General features: G+C 35.2%; 2 protein-coding genes and 1 pseudogene across 7 annotated transcripts; all 3 read right to left on the bottom strand.

Moving 5' to 3' along the window:
- LOC140984734 (serine/threonine-protein kinase STY13-like) lies at nucleotides 1–3,016 on the bottom strand. Of its 5 annotated transcripts, none has more exons than XM_073452360.1 (3): nucleotides 2,725–3,016; nucleotides 1,132–2,128; nucleotides 1–755 (listed from the first exon to the last, which is right to left on the bottom strand). In XM_073452360.1, the coding sequence occupies exons 2-3, from the start codon at nucleotides 2,025–2,027 to the stop codon at nucleotides 416–418; spliced, it is 1,236 nt and encodes a 411-aa protein (XP_073308461.1). In that variant the 5' UTR covers nucleotides 2,028–2,128; nucleotides 2,725–3,016; the 3' UTR covers nucleotides 1–415. The 5 variants fall into 5 exon arrangements, with proteins under 5 accessions (XP_073308461.1, XP_073308444.1, XP_073308428.1 ...); XM_073452343.1 differs by having other exon boundaries at nucleotides 1,132–2,211; nucleotides 2,811–3,016; XM_073452327.1 differs by having other exon boundaries at nucleotides 2,811–3,016.
- A 4,968-nt stretch (nucleotides 3,017–7,984) lies between these two features.
- Nucleotides 7,985–19,007, bottom strand: LOC140984730 (uncharacterized; annotated as a pseudogene).
- An 895-nt stretch (nucleotides 19,008–19,902) lies between these two features.
- Nucleotides 19,903–22,693, bottom strand: LOC140961818 (squamosa promoter-binding-like protein 2). Of its 2 annotated transcripts, none has more exons than XM_073420577.1 (4): nucleotides 21,746–22,693; nucleotides 21,455–21,594; nucleotides 21,142–21,369; nucleotides 19,903–20,458 (listed from the first exon to the last, which is right to left on the bottom strand). In XM_073420577.1, exons 1-4 carry the CDS (start codon nucleotides 22,486–22,488, stop codon nucleotides 20,130–20,132), a joined length of 1,440 nt encoding a protein of 479 aa, XP_073276678.1. In that variant the 5' UTR covers nucleotides 22,489–22,693; the 3' UTR covers nucleotides 19,903–20,129. The 2 variants fall into 2 exon arrangements, with proteins under 2 accessions (XP_073276678.1, XP_073276759.1); XM_073420658.1 differs by having other exon boundaries at nucleotides 19,904–20,458; nucleotides 21,142–21,366.
- Nucleotides 22,694–23,010: the final 317 nt, after the last annotated feature.

Genomic DNA, 23,010 nt, shown 5'->3' with positions numbered 1-23,010 from the left:
TGAACCAAAACAAGATCAGAGAAGTATCATATCGTATCATCATCATCCAAGAAACTCAAAATGTATAAACCAACTTTATGCGGCCGTAGATGAACCGGTTACAGGCATGTACCTCGATTCGCACTCGACTCGACTGAATTCAATGTTACCTGCTATATTTGATCGAAAGTGATTGATATTTTGGACAAAGCGGATGCATGAATACACATTGCATCTCCTCTATTATCGATCGTTCGGAATCTTAAATCCATAAACTCAAAAAACAGAACCACAAAACAAACAGTTTTCATAGTAATAAACATCCTCCCCGTGTCTATCCACGGGCAAGATTCAAGAAATTAAACCTAGATACATACACACACCCACACCCGACATGGAATCACCTTTTTTCCCTTTTCCAGTTTTTTCCCGCTTGTTAATCTGTAGTCATAGGTTGATTCATGCAGCACCTGAAACGGGCCTTTCTAACAGTCGTCATGATCTCATTCTCTGCAGCCTCGAGCATTCTGACCACCTCACTGAATGAGGGCCTAACGTCGGGATTAACATCCCAGCAAAGAGTCATGATCTGACCAAGAGCCGGAAGGCAATCATTGGGGATCGTTGGTCGAACACCTTTATTGACAACTGCAAATGCTGCCTGAACGGCAGTCATGTTCTGGAACGGAAGCATCCCAGTTATAAGCTCCCACAGCACAATCCCAAAGCTATATACATCAACTTTTTGTGTATATGGCCTATGCTGAATCATCTCCCTGAAATTTAAGAACAATATCCCAAATATTCGGTCAACACACTTGAACTGTTTGAACTGCAGCATCAATATTTGAATTTAGAGAAAACCAAGGATCTTTAGCTAGAGATGAGAGCTCAAAAAAAAAAATCATGCAGAAGAAGCATATATTTGGCCACACGACTTACGAAGATTCAAACAGTTCGAATGTATGATGAAATGGAATTTCTTGCATAATTAATTCAGGCAGCAAAAATAGTGAGCACTATCAAACGAACAGGAAATTTGTATGTATAAGAGAAATAAAATACAATCGACTAGAACAACTCTTATGACCAAATAGATTGAACATGTATGACAACATAGAAGAAGAGAAACAACAAGAATAATTAACTTACGGCGCCATCCAACGATAAGTGCCCGTCTCTGGTGTCATTCCTTCTGTCTGTACCTCAATGCGAGCTACACCAAAATCCGCAATCTTGATGGATTTATCAGCAGATATTAAAAGATTATCGGACTTCAAGTCACGATGGATTAAATTCAACCCATGCACATAGGCCATCCCTCTTGCCACATCCAAAGCCTGCTTTACAGCCAATTTAAGGGGTACAGCACGGTTCTGCCGCTTCATCAAGAACTGCCTCACTGAACCTCCCTTCGCATATTCAGTCACAATACACCAGACCATGGGTTTGCGGCATGCACCAATAAAGCGAACAATATTTGGATGCTTCAACGTTGCTAACATCATTACCTCTTGTTGAAACTGTTGCTCCATTAAGTGTGCCCTCTCTGTATCATTCTCTGGTTTCTCAAGAAGCTTAATTGCAACATCCTCACCATTATACGTGCCTCTGTACAGCTTTCCAAAAGCCCCTTGAGCAAAAGCTGGCCCCATGTTCAGCTTCCTCAAGTCAATGGTCCACTCATCATAGTCACCAAGTCCCTGTGTGGGATACCGAGGGTTCATCAAAGCTTGAGCCAGCGCATCATTGCTCAGCCCTTGAGATGCTTTCCCATGATTGACACTAGCAGCAACTGAATAGTTGTGTACATGCTTGAGCCCCTGGTGACCCAAGATACGAGTGTTGGAATCATTTGATCCAACACTGCTGTTGTCCATCGACATGGCAACAGACCCTCCACCGTTGCTCATCTGCAAGCTCCCATAACTATCTATCGACATGTTTGATCCTTCATTTAGCTTGCGATAGAAATTTTGGGAAAAATCATAATTCTCATGGTTACGGTTTAGGTCTATGATTCCAGTAAATTTCGGACCCTCCAACATTTTCTCGAATTTCTTATCAATATTTACCACCACACAGAACCTTGAAAACCCTTTATCCTTTATGATTTAGCATTCCAAGCTCAACTTCTCTCACCAAATACCTATAAAGAACACAAAAAGAACTGATAACTCCAAATAAAGTTCCATGGCTCCATCTATATGTTTTGTAATAAAAAAGAAATCCCTGCCCAATAAGATAGTCAATCCAAATGAAAAAACCAAAATTATTTATATTATCAAAACTTTAACAAGACCTTCAAAACAACCAAAGAAGCTCTAGTAACACCAAAAAAATACAGATCTAGATTATATAATAAGAGCCAAAATACGCATAAACGTACACACGCAAAACTAAACTAGCTTCGTTGAGCTCAAAACACAGTTCCTAAAATAAATCTAGTTTGATATTCAACAGAATCAAAATGCTCATGCCATAGATACTCATTTCCCTCCCATTTTCCTGAGTAGAAGACTCGTTACAGATAACAGAACTAACAGTTTCACCTTCAAATTTTCACTTCCCAAAACAAAAGGAAAAAAAAGTAGACCCAAGATTCAAACTTTAGCAACAAATCCACGAAAATGAAATCTTCACACGAGAAAATCAACACCCAAAAGATCAATCCAGCTAAAAATCATACCAAAACGAAACCCCAGAAAATCACAGTACAAAATCAAAAGAACAAGCTCACAAAACCTCAGAGTAGGTAAAGATTTCAGTGATCCGATGGTAAAATATACAACAAACATAAAAAAAATCTCATCAAGAGGGCTTGACTTCACTTTTTTCGACGGCTTCGGTCAGCCAAAGGCGATGTAATCCCGCAGGAGACTGGAGAATTCACGATTTTGCCCCCTCTCAGCCCCCACAAAACTTCAACCGTACATAGTAAGAATCAAAGATAGAGTAGGAAAAACGGTGCCTTGAGAGAGACCCTTTTAGAGAGAGAAATCAGACCACGGAGAGGGAGAGGAGACATGGGAATGGATTGTTGTTAATTAATTATGTTACCTACTTTTTTTAAAAAATTCTTCAAATTAATTAATTGATTGATTTTAGGCTAAATTATTGCCTAACATGCATACAACTTAATCATACATACAAAAAATAATATATAAGATAAGATTACAACTTTATAAAAATAGAGTATGTCTCTTGTGAGACGGTCTCACGAATTTTTATCTGTGAGACGGGTCAACCCTACCGATATTCACAATAAAAAGTAATATTTTTAGCATAAAAAGTAATATTTTTTCATGGATGACCTGTTGAGGATCGATATAGAGTTTAGAGGGGGTTTTGTTGTGTGTTTTTGCAAGGAGTGCTAGAATCATGTTAGAGATTATAGCTTATCTTGTTCAAAAGTAAGTCCACCAGATCACAAAAGTAAGTGCGGAAACGATACGGTGAAATGCAATATAACAATAGGTAGTAGATCAGTGGTTGTTTCTGGAAGTTCGAAGATAAAATCTTCTACGTCTCCCCTTCTTCTGTTTCTAGAAGGTATCACTAAAAAACTTTGGATTTTACAGTACAACACTTGTACACACCCACTTCAGTAGGGCTTACCCTTAGCCTATGAAACTCTTAGTTACACAACACAATAAAAACAAATACAGCAGAGTACTGGAAAAGACTCTTTTCCAGTTTACAAACTCTTCTCAAAGATATAGTAACGTGAATAGCTTCTATAGTAAGAAACAGTCAGCACAATATAATCTCAAAAGATTAGATATCTACTATGAAGAGTGTGCTGTTTTTCTGTATATTGAGCTTGAAGATGATAAGTAGTTCTGAGTGCTCAAATCGACGTTTGTATAATAGAGAATGTGTTCGTTGTTGAGTTCAGGTAGGGTAACGTATAAACGTTGATTTTGTATATTTATAGAAGTCTTGATTCCAACGTCTATAAACAAAACGACTTCTTTGACTNAATCAACGTTTATACGTTACCCTACCTGAACTCAACAACGAACACATTCTCNCAATGATGTATTTAATAATCGTACTCGGTAAGGTAACGGTAACATTTAATATATGTTCGATAAGTTCTTATTCTAGTAAATGTCAAGTTCTGCTTCTGTTTAAATAAGCTAATAAGTACTCGAAGAGTACTGCTTTGTTAAGGAGATACGAAAACTTCTGCTTATGTACTGTCTTTAGGTTTTACTAACACGATATACTGGTTTTGACTCTCATCACCACAATTAAATTAAGTCTAACATGACCCAAATAAGATATATGTCTCACAAAATACGACCCGTGAGACCGTATTACACAAATTTTTGTCAAAAAAATATTTAAGAGAAAACAGATAAAAAAAATATTTATAAATAATTTATCGATGTTGCCGTATTTTAATTCAAGAACCAGAAGGTATATCATTCACATACATAAGATATTAAAAATAATTATTCCAAGCTGACTAATAAACTAAATAAACATTTTTTTAATAGCTACAATTTACTTACTTTTACACACTGTCACAAACAGTTCAGATCAAAGCGACAATACAACATTTAATACAACAAAATACATTATAATATAACATGATTTAACCAACAAATTGTCTTTTTTTTAATTTTATTCTAGAAGTGACTATCATTCTCTTGTATTTGGAATATAACTTTGATTAAGGCTTTAAAAATTCATAATAAACAGTGGGCAAGTTGAAAATTGTTGAAACTTTCAGGACCTTCCTATATTAACTGCATAAAGCTTTGGAAGCCGCAAAATCGATCATCGAGGTAGTGTGTGTAATTTACGCGTCTTCGTCCAGACGTGTGGCTGAGCTCCAGCCGTCATGCGTGGCCGAAAATTTTATGATTGATTACTTGCACTGAGATCTATAACTCTTGTAGACAAAGTTTTCCGATAAAAACAACAAAATTTTCCCAGATTTTGTTTTCAAAACAGTGGCCTATTAAATTAGTTGCCGGAATGATTGTCCGTCTATTGACTTTTTGGCCAATCGGCTGCCATGCGTGTGGACTCTATACAGTAAAATGAACAACGTTTATGTTATCCTCTAAGCTAAAAACAACGCACAAATATAAGATTTACATCATGACATGTGATGCCCCGGGATGTCCCGAGCCATGGATAGTGCTCGGGTCAGGGATATGGATTATTCCTGGATTATGGATGATCTGGGGCAGTAGCCTAGGTCTGCAAAGGAGCCCGGATCCCGGATGACCTGGGACACTGGATGGATAACTCGCCAGGATTTATGGAAAAGATTAATCAGAAGGCTAGACCATTAATCGATCGGGATGTCTTCATCCCAGGCTATTGGATGTCCGAGCTCTCATGCAAACTCCTGGGAAGCTTTCTATTCGGACCACTTCGATATGAGCGCCGCACTCAAGTATACTAGCAAGATAGGGTGTGGGCGGCTGTCCCATCTCTGACATCAATCCAAGTGGTTGACAAAATCAGGTAAGCTGGATGTGACTAGTATGAGATTTGACATGTCAGAATATAGGGTACAATCAGCCACCATGCTATAATTAGTAGGTAGCACGCAAAACGAGGTCATCATTACATCTCCTACTACAAATACCAGATTCCTTTCTTGCATTTATTCCTCTATTCAAATATTGAATACACCATTTATTGCTCACTAAAACTCTTTCTTTCACGCCAATATCACAACCATCACTTGGTTACATTGGTTTTTGGCTGGAATCATTTACTGACTTAAACATCGGAGTGGCCACGACACCCCTCCGGCGCCCATTCACCTAGTTATCTTCTTTAGTGCAGGTGGTCCTAATTACCCGGGAAAGAAGCTTTTGGTTCAGACACATCTTATTCTTATTTCTTTCACTATTTTGATAACAGATCCGGTGGAGCACCTTACCCGACTCATCTATTTCACTCGGATCGCATCAACATGCAACTTGAGAAATGTGATTTATGGGTTTGAGACCTTTTATGTGATTCACGGTTTTTATTTTTTGGCTCAAATTCTTCAACGATCTTGTTACAATTTTTGCCAATTGGTTTCTGGGTATGAGAGGAAGGTTAGATATTTTTTTTGGAATTTTTCGAGAGAGTTTACTGATTTTTCAAGAATTTCATTCTTTTTGTTGGTATTTTTATACAATTTTTACTATTTTTCTCTGATGATTTTTCTGCATCATGAATTTTTTTTTAAAAAAATTATGAAATGGAGCTATTTAAAGGCTATAAGAAGAGGAAGGTATGTGTGGATATGGTACCAAATGTTTAGGACAAATTTGATACCTAGTAACTATGAATAGTTATGAAGTAAGCTTATATATATTACACATATTTAAGTATTTATTTTTATTTTATTTTATGTTGGGATGTTACATGTATAAAGGTATATATGTACACTAAGTATGTGTATGTATGTGTTTTGTAGAGATTTTATCGCTTGGTGTGGAGGATATAACATTGATTTTGTCTAATGCTTATGTCAAGTTCTATAAAAAAATTTAATATCATGTATCATTATCTTTTTCAAGTATATTGATTTATCATCATAAATCATACTATTATGAAATATTTCTCATCTCATCCATGAGCTAAAAGGTGTCACAAATAATCTCGACTATTTTTTGTAATATTGACATGATCAACCATATAATTTGGTCATTTTTCAAGCGTTATTATAAATATCGAATTAGTTCGGTTCGATCGGTTAATTCGGTTTAACCGAAATCTTGCTCACCCCTATATAAAAGTATATATATATGCTAAGTAGAAATTGACTAAGTCTAAAGTCCGTCGGTCCCGTTATATAAAATAGACAGGGTGTGTCGACAATTTTCCAGTCCGTCGGTCCAGTTATATAAAATAGACAGGGTGTGTCGACAGAGACTTCGGACGCCCACCGGCCGGTTTTGAGAGGACGGAAACATAACAAAACGTGGTAGTGTGAATGAGATATTCAGATGAGGAATTTTTCGCAATTCTCAACTTTGAACTTCATCGGTCACAAAAGGAATCAATTTATCTGGAAAAGAAAGTTGGTGAATGAAATAATAAATGAAGGCACACCTAATGCAATTGACGTGCTTCAAAGTAAATAAATAAATTTTTATTATTCGAGATTTAAGTTTTGATTCTTAATTTTTATTTTATTTTTAGTTTAAATTATATTTTAAGTTTCATACTCTATAACCCGACTCCTCTATGTTAAGATCTCTATCCAGGTTTTTATGACTAAAGCAAATAAAGGCAAACTATACGAACTAATTTCAGAAATCGGTGGTTCCATTTCCAATCACAATTCAGTTCTTAATATTATAATTTTAAATTTAAATTTGATAAAAAAATATTGAAACTTCGACTTGGGAAAAAATATGGTTCTTTCAAAAGGAGCAATTGGGTGGAATTTTCTCACGTTGACCCGAAGAACACAGATTGTTGAAGAACAATGCATTAGGGTTTATTTATTGTCATTTGTTTAGCTCAAATATATTTTTGTTTGGCAATAGTAATAAATGATGCATGTGCTTCATGTATTATTCCTTTAATTGGTCAATCAATCCCATCGATTAAACACGCAACAAGTTCAATTTAGAATTTTGTTTTTTTTTTATCGAAATATGCAATGTAATAATCTATGTGATTTTTTCAAAATTTTATTGATTGTTTCAAATTTAATTAAACATTACATATATCTTACATCATTCAACATTATCCAACAACAATTAACTAGACACCATTTCTAAAACAAGTAGGTTTCTTGTGAGACGGTCTCACGAATCTTTAATATATGTGAGACGGGTCAACCCTACCGATATTTACAATAAAAAGTAATACTCTTAGTATAAAAAGTAATACTTTTTCATGGATAACCCAAATAAGAGATCCGTCTCACAAAATACGACCCGTGACACCATCTCACATAAGTTTTTGCTTTCTAAAACGAGAATTTTTTTTTTTTTTTAAAAAAAAGACAAAGCATCCATATTTCAAGATGTTAAAAAATCTTTTATATCAGTTTTGTAAATCATGTATTGGCAATCACAAAATTGTATGTCGATAGAGGAATAAGGGCATTGACACTATTATAATGAGACGTATGAAAATATCACCTAGCTCAGTGATTATATAGTCAAAGGCTTCCATTTGAGAATCCCAGCTCTTGAATGCAATCACAGTCTGTGTGCTACTCGTGAGATACACTTCATTCACTCCCAAATCAGTCTACTGAAGGCTTTCATCGCAATCTGGATTCAGGGTGTCGGCCAAATTATCGGATAGTTGATTTATTGGTTCGGTGGCAGGAGAAGCTGATGTGTTTACAGTTGAACTAAACAGCTGTTTCTCCTTTCTCTCTCGAAACACTTTCTCACGCCTTTCGTAGAAATTGAAATCGTCGAGGATGCATGTTTTAGCATCATGGTTCTTGAAAATTTTGATCATTTCAATTCCCTGTTCCAGTTCCACCTGAAATCAGGTATCATGGGCGGATAAGTCGACAATGAAGAGCTGTTTAGCATGTTCGCGGTTCAACTTTTCGAACCGAGAAGATAATATGGAAGGTAAATGAAATCGAAACCATGAGGGTAGCAGAAAATGAAAGTATATATGTTGCTAGTCTGAAGTGTGAGCAGGAGATGCAGAGAATTCAGTAGCAAAACTACAGTTAAGAACCCAAATCAATATAAAAGAGGCCAAAAGTGAATTAGGAAAATGGAACATCGATATATACTGAAGTAAAAAACAATGATTAATCTAATTATATAATTTGACTACCATCCTACATGAAATTTGGCTTCGTTGAAGTATTGTCTTGCGTACTTGCATCATAGCATGCAGCTTAAGTCGAACACAATCACTCATCCAAATATTACATTCGACTGCCATTTATATTAAGTGGCAGCTCTATTTAGAGTAGGAATTTGAGTCCAAATACCACTGAAAGGTTGAAATTGCAAGAAAAGAAACAAATTGAGAATGAAAAGTCATTTTGGGCAGCATGGATATGAAAGTCCTGTGAGTTTTGAATTAAATTTATCAGTTACCAAAACATGGGAACAAACTGCTTTCAGCCTGGAAAAAAAAATTAGATGACAGTCGTACCAGTACCTCTTGTGAATCTCGACTCCGCGTAACACAGTTCTTGTCATTATTTTCAAGACGTATGCCACGGAAGAGACTGTTAGGTACATCCTTGACAATATGCCATTTTACAGGAAACTGCCCACTCCAACTATCCCAACAATCAGCATCATTCTTGAAGTCAACAGGTCCAACCATCTCAGCCACCCCACAAAATTGACCACTACCATTAACCTGAAGATAGGCAGTCATTTCAAAATGGTTGAATAAGATAATCATAAGACCAAAACTCACCTATTTGCAACCTGATGAATACCACCAAAGTAATAGTCAAATTTTCAAAATGGCATCACATGCTAAAATTTTACCACAAAAAATGGCTTTCTTAGATGACTGGCATGACCAAAGCATAATAGTGCAACCCATGGGAAAAGCTCGAAGGCCCCCAAAGAAACATGGCATTGTCTTCCTCTCCAGTCTCCACATAGAAAATAACTCTATGAAGTATTTTTTTGTCTCGAATGGAGCATCACATCTTGTAGAAAAAATATCAAGGGTACATCTCTAATTTCAGCCAAAGCTACAAATGCAGAAAATATTTTCAAGGCTTATCCTCCTTTCATCAGAACATATTACTAACTACTAAATCTGTGGCAACTTCATACACATAATCCATCAGGACAAACTCGGCATTGATGCAATTAAAACATACATCAAACTGTTAAATGTTTGATTGAGAAAAAATCAGATTAAGTTAAAAAATAATTTCACCTCCATTCCTTATTTTCTATGATCAGCTGGTAATTTCTGTTAACTGCTCATACATTAAAACTGGTATTCAGAATATGATTTGGTCCCAACAGTTCAAATATCAACACCCAAAAACTGATACTTTGCATATCTAGTTATGGGCCGCTGTTCAACTTCAGAAATAACCTACAATTCACCTATGGTGCTAAGGAAAGGAGAACAACTATTATACAGCCATTGATGGATATTTTCAATCACTGAAACAGATTCCGGACCAAGATAATGTCATTAAGCTTGTAAGCGCACATTGATAACTAGTCTATTCACTATGTCAGTCTGGTTCTTTGAAATACCTACTTACTCTTTAGAGAGCTTAAATAAGGTCTCCCATGCAACAATTGTCAGATCAGAAGTTCAATTAACTTACTGAGAAAAATAGAAAGAGTGGACAACTGCCTTCCATTTCCTTTACACCTCTGTAGGCAGCATCTAGCTTCTTGTTTCCAAGTTGTGTGCTGGACCAAACATTGTACTTTATGCTTTTATGTATATTATCTTCGTTGAAAGACTTGATGACAAAAAATTTTGCACGTTCATAGTCAGTCTTGAAATCTTGTAAGTTAAATGTGTTGGCACAAAACACAGAAGTAGATTCGTCATCTTTAATGTCTGATATAGAGTCCTTGTCAAGCAAACTAGTGCCTTTTGGCTTCGAATCCCTGGGCCCACGGTTCCGGTTACCTGAGCTGCCAAGTGCATCAGCAGAAATACTGACAGTATTCATATCCCTTCCACGTATTCCACCTTTGTCTTTAGCAAATTGATTTCGATTAAAACTAGATCCAACATTTCTTTGATAAGCCCCATGCTGGGGTGAGGAGTTCACCGTCGATCCAAAGCCCTGAAGTTGAGCCCTCCAATACAAAATTAGAATTCAAGGAATGTGAAAGGATCTGTGAGTGAATGCCTTAAAATTGTTCAAAATATTTCAACTTTCCATTATTCAACACCATTTTCTAGCCACGCAAATATTATGCATGCATTATATAGCCAAAGAAAAATAAAATAGCAAAGAGGAACAGGAGAAAAAACTGCACAGGCAGAAGTAACAAAAACTTGTACAGTTTAACATCGTAAAATCAAAACATTTCATATTTAGATTATTATAATCGATCCCTTTTATACTTCCTTGTGCTATGACCATGCAAATGATCTGTTCTGCACAGAAAAGAGGGATATTTGGCACCTCAGTAATTGAGTGAATGCTTGTTATTGGATAGTGCCACAGGCCAAGGTAATAGCTGAATGACCAGCGGAAAATAAAATTGAACATTTAAGCAAATATCATACTTAAAGCTCCAATCACTATCAACAACAATGAGAAAAATGTGGTTATTGTAAAGCTTCAATGAGTATCAACGACAATGAGAAAAATATGTTGTTATTTCTCTAGCAGTCAGCTGTAATCTAGTCCCATGAACTGTCTAATTTGTGTGCTTGCAGGAAACATTAAACAAACCTTTGCAAAATTTTGTTCATATGTTGTTATTTCTCTAGCAGTGAGCTGTAATCTAGTTCCATGAACTGTCTAATTTGTGTGCTTGTAGGAAACATTAAACAAACCTTTGCAAAATTTTGCTCATATGATCTGATGTCAATTGGTAGAGGATATGCAGAGCCAGAACTCGATGGAGATATAACCTGCTGGTACCTAAGGAACTTGGGCCACTTGGCAAAGGTTCTTTAGGTCCATATTCTCTTGTGAATTTGTACTGATCACTGACACTATTTCGAGAGTGATCTCCTCTGCTGAAAGACCCTGGCCCAAAATAAGTACTGTTGATAAAGTTTTCTTGACTACCACTTCCTGATGGAATCAATTCGGTATGTGAAGCCGCTGGCACATAAGTAACATGGAATGGGGCAGGTAATACTGCATGTTGATTGTAAGGAGGAGTAACATGTGTTTGATGTGGAGAGAAGAGCTGACCACCATTTGTTACTCCATATTGAGGGTTAGACAGTGGGGTAAACTGTTTAAATGCCATCCAGCTGTCAAAGCCATACTCAGGAAGAGGGAACATCAAAGAACTATCATTGTACGTTGCCTTAAACAAGATGAGAAACACTTTAGTCTATGAATATTCTCTATCGAGAAAAGATTATCCAGACCCAAGACAATTATCAATACCCACCCAAATGACACACAAGTCGTTGTCATCATAATAGTTTGAATGCTCAACCCAGTCACCCCTACAGCTGCTAAAACCTGACCCAAAGCAAGTTCGTCAGGAATAAAAACACCATGAAGCAGAAACATCAACAGTATAGATAATAACAAAAATGATTTCTTCACTGTACAATGCCTAACACAATTTCTTCACTTCACAGCTTAATGCTCTATACCATAAATTTGTCACCTAGTCTCTAGGAATGGATGTACTAGATTTCTCGTAATCTTATCATTCTGATAACTCTCATCTCTTGAACAGATTCTTTTTCTTCTGTTGATTTAGTTTCCTTCTTTGTTGATAATTAGTTTCATTGCGTAGTTTTTTGATGATGGTAATCCTCTATTAATATGATAAAAGTGTAAAAACTGGTTGCTCTCAAAATACTCCAAGTCTCTTTTCAAAAAACAATCCGGTGGCTAACACTGACCAACACCTCCTGTTTCTTCAGGTAACACTGTTGTCTCTGAAAAACTCTCAAATCATGGCAATTTCAAAATTCACCCTTCACCATTCACAAGCTCTCATGCCATATACTATGTTCAGAGGTATCAATCAATTTTGATGTATCTACAAGGAAAAGGGAAGCAAGATCAAGTCTTCAGAGGGGGGCCTCAAATTCAAATCCGGGACCGCCAAGAACAACATGGTTAATCAATTCGATGACAGGAAGGAATGGTGATAAATTCATGTTCCTAGTGAAAGAGATATGGAATGCAACTAATAAATTTTCAAAGTAAACAGTATTGCATGGATGCAACTAATAAATTTTCAAAGAAAAAAGTATTGCATTTGTCACAGAAAGAGGTTCGGATACTTAATGGTTTTCGTCAAGGACACCTTGGTGTAACCTAATAGCTCAACCAGCCAACCAAAATTTTCAAAGAAAACAGTAATGCATTTGTCACAGAAGGATGTTCGGGATACTTAATGATTCGTCAAGGACACCTTGGTGTCACCTAATAGCTCAATCACCCAACCATTCAAAGACAACAATTCGATTAATTAGAGATTTATGAGTGGGAAAATTCGAATGATGGATTAAACTACAAGAACTCTTTGAGAAGAAGCTCATGTACAAGCTTTGATGAGTTTAGACTCGGTCACAATCTAGTGCAAGGTCGTATAGCTGGAGGATAGCCTATGCCACCACTTCAAGAATCCACTTCTGATTCCTTGTCATGAGAGTAGCAGAAACTAATGCATGGAGGACAAAGCAACAAGTGAAAACCAAGACAGTGCAAGCACATGCATCAAATTCCAATGAAAACCAATCAAAAAAAGAAAGACTCACATGTGAACATTCCTATGGTTGTCATACAACAGGCAAATGATGAAGATTGCATGGAAAACTAGCAGATTATAAACCCATGGGCAAGGGCATCCCTTTCAATAAGGAACAATTTGACGGTTTCCAAAAGTTGCTAACACAAATCAACCAATTACAATCCTAGCATCTGTCTGCTTTGGTTTTGGAACATGTCTAATTGCACAGAAAGGTAAGTTCATCGATACTTTGATAACACTTGACCATGATATGGCTTGAACCATGAATTGAAATTAAAACAGTCTCAGAAAAACAAAACTTAAAGCATTTTTGGTTTTGATTCGATATCTAAAACCGTAACCGAAACAAAGAATCAAAGTTTAGCTTCGATTTCTGGAAATAGAAAACCATATGGAATCACAACCATTTACCCACCATTTAATTTATAGAACTCGAATTACTTGATTTATCTATACTATAAGGAAGAAGGTTTATGGTTGAAAAATTACTCATAGGCATCTTTCCATGAGAAAAAAAGGTGAACGATAAGTCATGTAAAATGTTTGAAGCCACCTATCTTCTCCCACTACCACAACCAAGTTATCAAATCATTTTAGATTGGTTTGTTATAAACTATTAGAAATCATCATAACTAAAAATATCTTAGAATATACAATGTCTTCACATTGTGTACCTTGCCACAAGCATAAACTATGCCCAACCTCTTTTTTTTTTGTGATTCCAAGTAAAAAAGAAAGACAGAGAAATTTTTTTATTTAAGTTTTGAATAATTGAACACATTGACGTTGATAGTTTGATCACCTCTTAAGTTTCTCCGCTATTGTTTTCCTTGGCTGCTACAATTTGAGCCAGTCAAATTTGATTAAAATCGAATTGAACCAGAAATGTTTGGAACCAGAACCGAAATATCTAAAGATGGTTTAATTCAAGTTCCACCTACCATTGGAACCACAATCACCAGTTTCAGAACCATGCGCAAGCCTATTGAGGTACCTCAAAAAACTGGTATGTGTCTTCAATTGTTGACTCAGGTCATTCCCATTGTATGATTATAAATCCAAATAATTATTTAAGAATATTATTTTGTACATAAATTATTTTGCAAAGGTGGGAGAGCGTAGATTTTTATTCCATACAAACAAGTTTTATTAAAGAGGGGGTGTGGAATAAATATATGATCCTGTTGCAAAGAGTTAAGGACTACATATACCAAATTTGTTGAAATCTTGGCTTCTACTATACTGTCAACGTTTCTGTCGGTTGCATTCCTTCCTTCTTTAGGTGATTTAGTTTCCTTTTTCATGATTAATTAGTTTCTTCGTGTAGTTCATCATATTTCTTGCAACCGTCAATGAGTAATGAATTCTAAAGGATGAAAGCGTGAATACTCATTTTCCTCACATTATTCTTGAACTTAACTCGTTATATTGACACATCAAGGTCTTTTCAACAATATTCACAACCTTCCTATTCATCAAGACTGCTAATTAGGGGTATCAACCAGACCCATGTAACCCGAGGTCATATAAGAGTAACAGTCAGTCTTAGGAACCAAATATCCAGTTTCAAATCCTGGTTCAATCAGGTCAGGTTCATTATTTGGCTATTGGCCAGGCTTGACCAGATTTTTTGAGCCCTGATATTAAGCATTCATTGTTGAAATATGTATTTCTAACCTAAAAAATTATCAACAGATGATTTCAACTGCGGAATACTCAAGGTGGCTAACCGTAATTAAGCTTTGCATAACTCAAAAAAGTGACATTACATGCACAATCAATAGACAATTATCTTGATAAATAAAAGAGAGTCTCAGCAAACTTAAAGTCGATGGGAGATCGGTAAGGATCGTATGCCAGAAATAATTAAATTGAATATAAATTGATATCTTTAATGAACCATGGCTGACTATCCTAGTTAGCTACTTGATACGTGGATCGTTCCATGCCTGAACACAATAATACTGACAACATTGACCAAAGAGATGATGAGCGTTAGAGGACTGACCTCCACTTATTTCAGTAGTTGAAAGCATGTCCTGGTTGTTTCTTAAAGCACCTGAGATTGCTTCATCAGGGAAAGGACTAGTAGAAGACACCATTTCATAGACTGGAAAACTTGACTGACATACATAGAAAATTCAAAGAGATGGACTCATGGAGTAAAAACTCTAGCAAATTATAATGTAGAACTCTGAAGGCACAAAAACCAAGTACTTAATAATTTGAAGTAGAACACCTGTTCAGTCATGTTATGTATCTCAATAGCTCCATTATCTGCATCTACCAAGGCAGAACACAACTTACAAATAAAGAAATGGAAAATTTACAAGACTTGTTAATTATATGCACATGTATTAGTAAAGACCGAGTAATTTGCTGTCGATCAATGGATATATTGACCAACAATGAGGCAGAAGACTCCGTAGTTCTAATATGCATTATATGATGAGGTGAGAGCAAACAAGCAAATTGGAAGTATGAAACAAGGAAATAACTTTCAGAAATCCATTCCAATTAAAATAAATCGGTAAAACAGTCATTGCATAAATTGATAAGGGATGACAAGTGCCATTTTATTAACTTCAAGAAGTACAAAAATCAGAAAACTGAATCAATCAAATGGAGCCATGGGATGAGCATTCCTGCGTACGCAGATAACTGAACCACGATGAAGAAATCCACCCGTGCAAACATGAATAAGGCTTCAAACAATAAGAATTCTCATGAACCGCGATTTGATAATCTTTGGGAGTTAAATTTCACAAATTTAAGTGCTCGATTCTAAAAACAAGAAGAAGAAAAGAAAAGTTATCCTTAATTTCCAGAACTGTTAATTTCGTTAAAAAAGTTGACCAGTTCACTAATATGTCCTTGCAAGAAAGAAAATCTTCCGCCATAAACATTCAACTACAACCCTATTCTCAATCACATTCAAGAGTAGACTAACACATATTGATTCTTGATTGTGAACACCCACACAGAATATAAAAACACACACGTACAATCGATGTATGTAAAAGAACAAACCGGGGTATGAAAGGGGGGTGAATCGATCGAGGCTCTGTTGATTAGAATCTTCCATAAGACCAATCAAAAGTAACCGATTAAAGTCTGATCGTATCAAAAGAAGTAAAATAGTGGAGAAATTTCAGACTTGTCAAACAGATACCCAATACAAAGAGCTGAACTGAAATCATGCATACGCTTGTGAAAAATCCCAATTACTCCCAAAGAATTGGTGTTCTTGGAGTAGCGGGGAATCTTGGAATGCCAAACAAAGTCTTCGCGGGAGGGTTTGAAAATTAACGGACACCAATAGTCAATTAGATTAGCTTAAAAACAATGTGTGTGTGAGGTTTTATTGAATTAAAATTAATTAATTCATAAGTAATGTGTTAATATGTATAATTTTAACCGTCGACGAACACATATGTTGTGTGAGTAACATAATACATGAATATATATTTTATTTATTTTAATTCAAATTTTTGATTTAGTTATGATATTTAATATGATTTTTTTTTATATAATTAAGAAATATAAAATTTTAAGAATTATTTCGTTATATTAAATAAAATATAAATAAACAAATATTCAATAGGTAAAATATAAATTAAAAGCAAAATAAATAAACATGGTAATAACTGAGAATCAAATTTTTTTAAAGGATCATCATTAACAAAATTGTATATATTAGAGCTAAATAGTGTAACACAAAAACACATAAGCGACCGTCCCACAAAGACAAGGCTCGTACTCGATCTATCTCATAAAAAAAATGAATTTTTATGTCAAAAATATTATTTTTCTTTCTTAATATAGATTGAATAAAACTATCTCACAGACATAGATATGTGAGACCGTACCAACACAATATGTAAAGAAGATTGATCTTGCAGCATAATTTGCATTTTTATTTGACCATTCCATGAGTGCAAAACTAGAGTGTTACATGCCGCATTGTGCATATAATCCTCCATAGTTGCCAATTCTGCTCTTAATTTTTTACATGTCCATGGCTGGGGAAGAAAATACCAAGGAGGTGGCAGAGAAGAAGAGCTTCCCAAAGATTTCATAGATATATCTATGTTGAGGCATTAGTGGGCTCTTGCACACTAGAAAGTTTCTATCCAACTTAGTATATTTATATATAAAAATTAAATGGAGATTGCATATTGTGCTTCTTGGATTCGTCGTCAAAATTAGTAGAGAGATAAAAGTAACATATACCCTATTCAGGTGAGACAAGATCTCGAGTTTGAGACTCATATAAAGCCCCTCCCCAAATATCAAAACAAAAAGGGCAGTAGAGAGTAGAGACACTTCAATGCTAGCCTACGAGGGAGTCGATGGTATATGTGAAAAGGAACAATAGTTATATGGCGAGGAGAAATATAAACTTGTTCATCAAAATGGATTCCTTGAGAGGTTATTTCCTCATTTATTCCATTTCATATTGGACCTCCTCCTAAAAGCTAAAAATGTTTGTGAATATCACACCACGTTCATAAAAATTGAATTTCAGTGTGTTAATGTGAACAATAATAATAAATAATTGAAATATTTTAAATTTACTAGTAAGAAACACGTGTTTCACACGTGAAAACTAACGAGGTCGAAGTTGAAAGATCCATCAATGAGTGTCCTAGTAATTGGAAGATTAATAATTCATTTCTCGTGGACTCGTTTTTTGCCGTAAACACATTAGATGAAAAATAGGAAAATCGAAAGATTTCATGCAATTTTGAATCAGCATTAAATGAAGATAGTTATTTTTTTTTTTTTGTTCCTTCAATAAAAAAAAACATCGTTAAATTAAGTTGTATGTTTCATACTATTTTTTTAATCATGATTTCATAAGATAATAATATTTGTATATCATACAAAAACAACAGCAGATTATAATTCAAATATGAATTTTTATTTATAATCATGGTAAAAATAGATTTATTACTTGATTATTTACAAAATAAAAGTCATTTATGTTATTTTTGATATCATATTATCACTATTTATATTTCATCTTATCTAATTTATACTAAAAAATTTGGTGAAAGATTAAATTATCTTTTTGTTATTGCATATAGTATAATTCCTCCGGTCAAAGATTTCCTAATTGTTGAAAAGAAAAGCCTGTTAAGTAGTGAGTCAGATTGTTATACTGTTTTTGTGTTCTCTAATTTATATGAATTACTACAATTAGTTTGCATAAAACATTGAAGTAAAACATATTAAAAATTAAAGCAGATTTCACAACCAACGCAACAATAAAATATTATTGTTTTTTATGGACTCTAGGGTCATCCAAGTTAGTAAAACAGGCAAGTCTATAGCCAAATGGTCATGAAATTGATTGCTCTACAAACATTTTCTTGAGCTAGACTATTGCACAATGTGTTTACCTGTTAACATGTGTTGTAGGATATTACATTAAAGTGAAGAGTTTACTTCATGCTCATAAGGGGACACCGATTATAGGTTCCTCTATCTTAAGCACAATAAATAAATAAATAAAATAAAATATTTTCTACGCCAACAAAGGCTTGTCAAAATACAAGAATGCCCCATACGAAAAATGAACAACGACAGCAGTAATTGAAAACAGATCTAAACAAAATCTTTTGCCACTGCACCTCCCGAAGAAACCATAAAATGCAACATAAACAGCTCCAGACTCCCGCCCACATGCAATCAACGGCATACTCAAATATTTATCATCTTTTTCAATGAATGAATAAATAAATAAATAATAATAATTAATGAAGGGATCAAAATTATACAGAATACCAAAAGATAGAAATATCAAAATCTTAAAATGTCAAAGGATACAAAATAAATACATAATTGAGAATCCAATTCATATGTTTATATAAATATATTAGATAACTTTAGATAAGACATTCCGAGGCACTATGCTCCGCAAGACAAATATCACCTTGGACCACCAAACCAATAGTTTTGTTGCTAAAAATTATAAGAGTACAGTAAGTAATAATAATATGATAAATGTATGCTTAAAATTTATAAAATGTCATATATTTATGTATGTATATGTAATAACTAAAAAATAAAATTGATTTGGAAAGAAATGAAGTATATAAAAATATCAGAATTTCGGTATACTACGAAGTTGATATCCCGAAATGAAATGTGCATATAAATAAGTGTCAAAATTAGTTAATATAAGATGTTCATGTTTAGTAACTTCATTCATTAGAATTATATACAGTCAATTATCCATTTAGTAATATTTCTTCTATCATGTTATGTACATCGAATATACTAATTAATTCTAACGATTTTTTATATACTATAGAAATACTCCTTAAATAACGATAGATAGGGAATTTTTTAACAGGATCGATTTTTCCAATAATATTCTTAATATGCTTGAAAAGCAAATAAGTATATATATTTGATCATGAAAAATAATATATTTAGCATAAAAAATATTTTTTTATTTGGGTTGGATCGAATCTCCGTTTCACAAAGTTGACTCGTGAGACGACCGGTCAATAGTTTTTGTGATATTTGAGATGAATGAAATAATATATAATGTATACTAAAAAATTAAAGATACCGAAATACTGATAGAATTAAACCCAAGTTCTAAATTTTCCATGAGCTGGGTTACCTGAAATTGTGGGCAAAATAAAGAAATATATATAAAACGAATACATGTTCAAAAAACAGAGAGCGAATACAAGGTGGGAAGAACCATTTGAAAAGAGAGAAACCTAGATTATATCATCTACTCTTCCAGTTGAAACAGGTTACGAATTAATGGAATCACGAGTCTCTTTGGTTGGAGTAATTGCAATCAGATTCATAATCGGCCCTCAACAATTGAAATTCTTGCAACAGGGGTGTGCCTGGATCGGGAACCAGAATCCGGCCTTGTTCCGTTGAAATGTAGTTGCTCGATTGAAGCAGAGCTGCCGCCGCCCAGTGATGTGGATCTAACTGGCTTTCTGGATTATAATGACCATTTGCATTCGTAGTATACGCTGTTGGAGTGGGAATGGCTTCGTTTAATACCCAAGGATTAGACGACAGAAGAGAGTGAACGCTCAGAAGATCGGGTGTTGCCTGAGGATTAGCCGGAGATACATTCAAACCTGTGACAGTTAAGTTTATATTAAGTCACGACATTGGATGGAACAGAAACCATGATTTGGATAGTCTTCCATTTGCTCGAATTCTTGGAGAAAGTATTTCCCCAGTGAGTAGAACTTCATTAGATCAGAGCAGTATTTATGGCCAACTAACAGGCATAGATTCTCCAATCACAAATTAAAATATTAGGTCATTTTGGGCTATGGTTTCTCGAGAGATGACTAATATAGTGCAAGAGCCACATCCAGTTAACAGGATATGGCGGAAGGAGATTACGGTTTGGTCTTGTAAGTTAGGCTCGACAACATATATCCTTGTTATCGTACTAGGAGCGACTTACGAAAGATGGATCAGTGTCGATAACATATATATATATAACATAATGTTATAGATTGTAGCGAAGAAAAGCAGGTTCGAGACCCAACTTATGAAGGCAATTTTAGGCATCTCACATTAGGTTTGCGAAAATTCTAAAATGGTGCTCATGTTTCATTTTTTTTTTTTTTTATTTTTAAGAGATGTAGCCGTACAAAGGAGGAGAGGGAACAGGATCATGATTGCGGCTCAAAGGGGATGCTCTATTTGGTGTTACAGAATTACAAACATAAGTAATATTCAAACTGAGTACAATGCACATAACATAAACAAACAAATAATAGACGAGGAGTAGAATTTGACGACATACATTGATCAAGATTCTGAGGACTTGGAATCTGGATGGCGGGTAGCACCTCTTGGTCAATTTGAAGACTGGGAACAGAATCATGAATCTTGTTATCTGAAAAGCATATCGTCCCTTCGAGTCCACCAAATTTTGAGGGAGCTGCCAGGGAAATGCTAGTATTTTCCCATGTTTGATTCAAAATTGGGGCTGAAAGCCTGTCCACTAAAAAATTATGTGGCCTCTGATCTGCTAATTTCAACGAAAAAAGATATATGTTGAGGAGTCAAGGAATATGAACTTAGGAAGATTGAGTTTGGAAGGGTTGAAATAACACCATATAATGCAGTAGAGAGCACTCCAGGTGAGCTGGGCTTAGTAGAATCTGGTGGCTGCCTTCGCCTTCTTGCATTATGGTCTGAGAGTCGCCTCCGACAACTCCTCTTCTTGTCATCAAATACAGACAAGTCATGTAACCTTAGAAAGACATTGAAACAGTGACCTTCAGATATCAAATATCGATCAAGAAATTCAGATCAAATGACGTTTAGTAATCTTGAAAGTATAAACTTTTTTAACATATTTTTTTTATTTCCAAACGCTACTGCTATATTTATCACACACTTGCCTGCTGCATTGTTGACAAAAACGTCGTTCACTCCCGGAAACGGTTATTGACGGGCATTTGGAATGTCTTTCGCAGATTCTATGGCGGCGATGGTAATCTTTTGCTGAGGTCAAGTCAAGATTACACCCATCAACTTGACAGAAAGGATTCTGAAAGTTTGGGTAATAGGCTCTCGATCTTTTCGGGACGATACCCGACACAGGAATTGTAGAAACCAAACTTTTAGCGCTCATTGGAAAAAAGTTATCCCAGTACTCTTTCGGTTTTCCAAGATTTAAACCAATATGCATTCGCTCACTAAATAAGACAGAGGCCTCAGAACAATCTGAAACAGTACCATATATCTTCCTGCTGTGCTGAGGCGAAGAACTAAACTTCCAGTAACCATCTGCAGAATGGACAGCGGCGGATTCAGACGCGGGAGGCATCGAAAACGAGCAGATTCCTAATTCATCACCGTATGAACATAAATTACAGCCTGATGGGCATGCGGAGCGACCATATTTTTCTGGGATTTCATCAGACTTCTCACTATGCAGATCTAAATTTTCCCTCTCCCACCCCTTTGAAGAATCCCTTTCCATTACAGAAACAGCCCTCCGAAAATCCAAGCATTTCCCTCTTGAAGGTGATTGATTATTCCCAAGCAAAAAACGCATTGAATTGTGACGGTAAAGACTGCAGCAGCTCTTGAATTCTAGGTAGGAGTCTTTAAGCACAACTAACACCGTAGAATAATGCATCGGGCAAAACGGATGAAACCGAATAAGTTTAAATGCTCGAATAACAGAGTGCGTGCCTAGAGATATAGATATGGATCAATAAATGGTTTTTTTTTTTATCCTACATCAAGAATTCACCTATAGGGGGCAGCGTACAAGATAGGTGGTGAACAAGATTAGTGCTCCCTCATCGAAAAACATACTACCACCAAGGTTTTGATTTAGAAACGAGATGGGTTTTTGAATAAAAACCATGGCTATTTATTTTATTTGATATATAGGGACGTCTGACCCCACGAAATGAAGACGATAGGGAGAGGTCTTAACTAAAGAACAAATGAAAAACATCCCTTTTCAACTCAAATCGATTCAGTTTCAGCCCTTCAGTTCACCAGCAGTTTGATATCCCTGTCCATTGATAGGGAACACACATAGTCATAGTTTGGTACACGGGATAAGTGAGTGATTGATAAATAATCCTCTTTATCTCACGTTTGGTAACATTTTAAAAAGTCCAATAATTTTTTATAAGGATAAAATATC

Source organism: Primulina huaijiensis, chromosome 1, assembly GCF_012295235.1.
Source record: "Primulina huaijiensis isolate GDHJ02 chromosome 1, ASM1229523v2, whole genome shotgun sequence".
Classification (NCBI taxonomy): Eukaryota; Viridiplantae; Streptophyta; class Magnoliopsida; order Lamiales; family Gesneriaceae; genus Primulina; species Primulina huaijiensis.
Note: the sequence above shows the minus strand (reverse complement) of the source record. Positions and strands in the feature narration are given on the sequence as shown.

What these genes read in the sequence shown, in the direction of transcription:
- LOC140984734 (XM_073452360.1), bottom strand. Translation starts at nt 2,027, where the DNA reads ATGTTGGAGGGTCCGAAATTTACTGGAATCATAGACCTAAACCGTAAC. An exon ending in ACTTATCGTTGGATGGCGCC is followed by an intron (nt 756 to 1,131) that starts GTAAGTTAATTA and finishes CTTAAATTTCAG; the next exon opens with GGAGATGATTCAGCATAGGC.
- LOC140961818 (XM_073420577.1), bottom strand. Translation starts at nt 22,488, where the DNA reads ATGCATTATTCTACGGTGTTAGTTGTGCTTAAAGACTCCTACCTAGAA. An exon ending in TTTTGTCAACAATGCAGCAG is followed by an intron (nt 21,595 to 21,745) that starts GCAAGTGTGTGA and finishes TGTCTTTCTAAG; the next exon opens with GTTACATGACTTGTCTGTAT. An exon ending in TCCTCAGAATCTTGATCAAT is followed by an intron (nt 20,459 to 21,141) that starts GTATGTCGTCAA and finishes TAACTGTCACAG; the next exon opens with GTTTGAATGTATCTCCGGCT.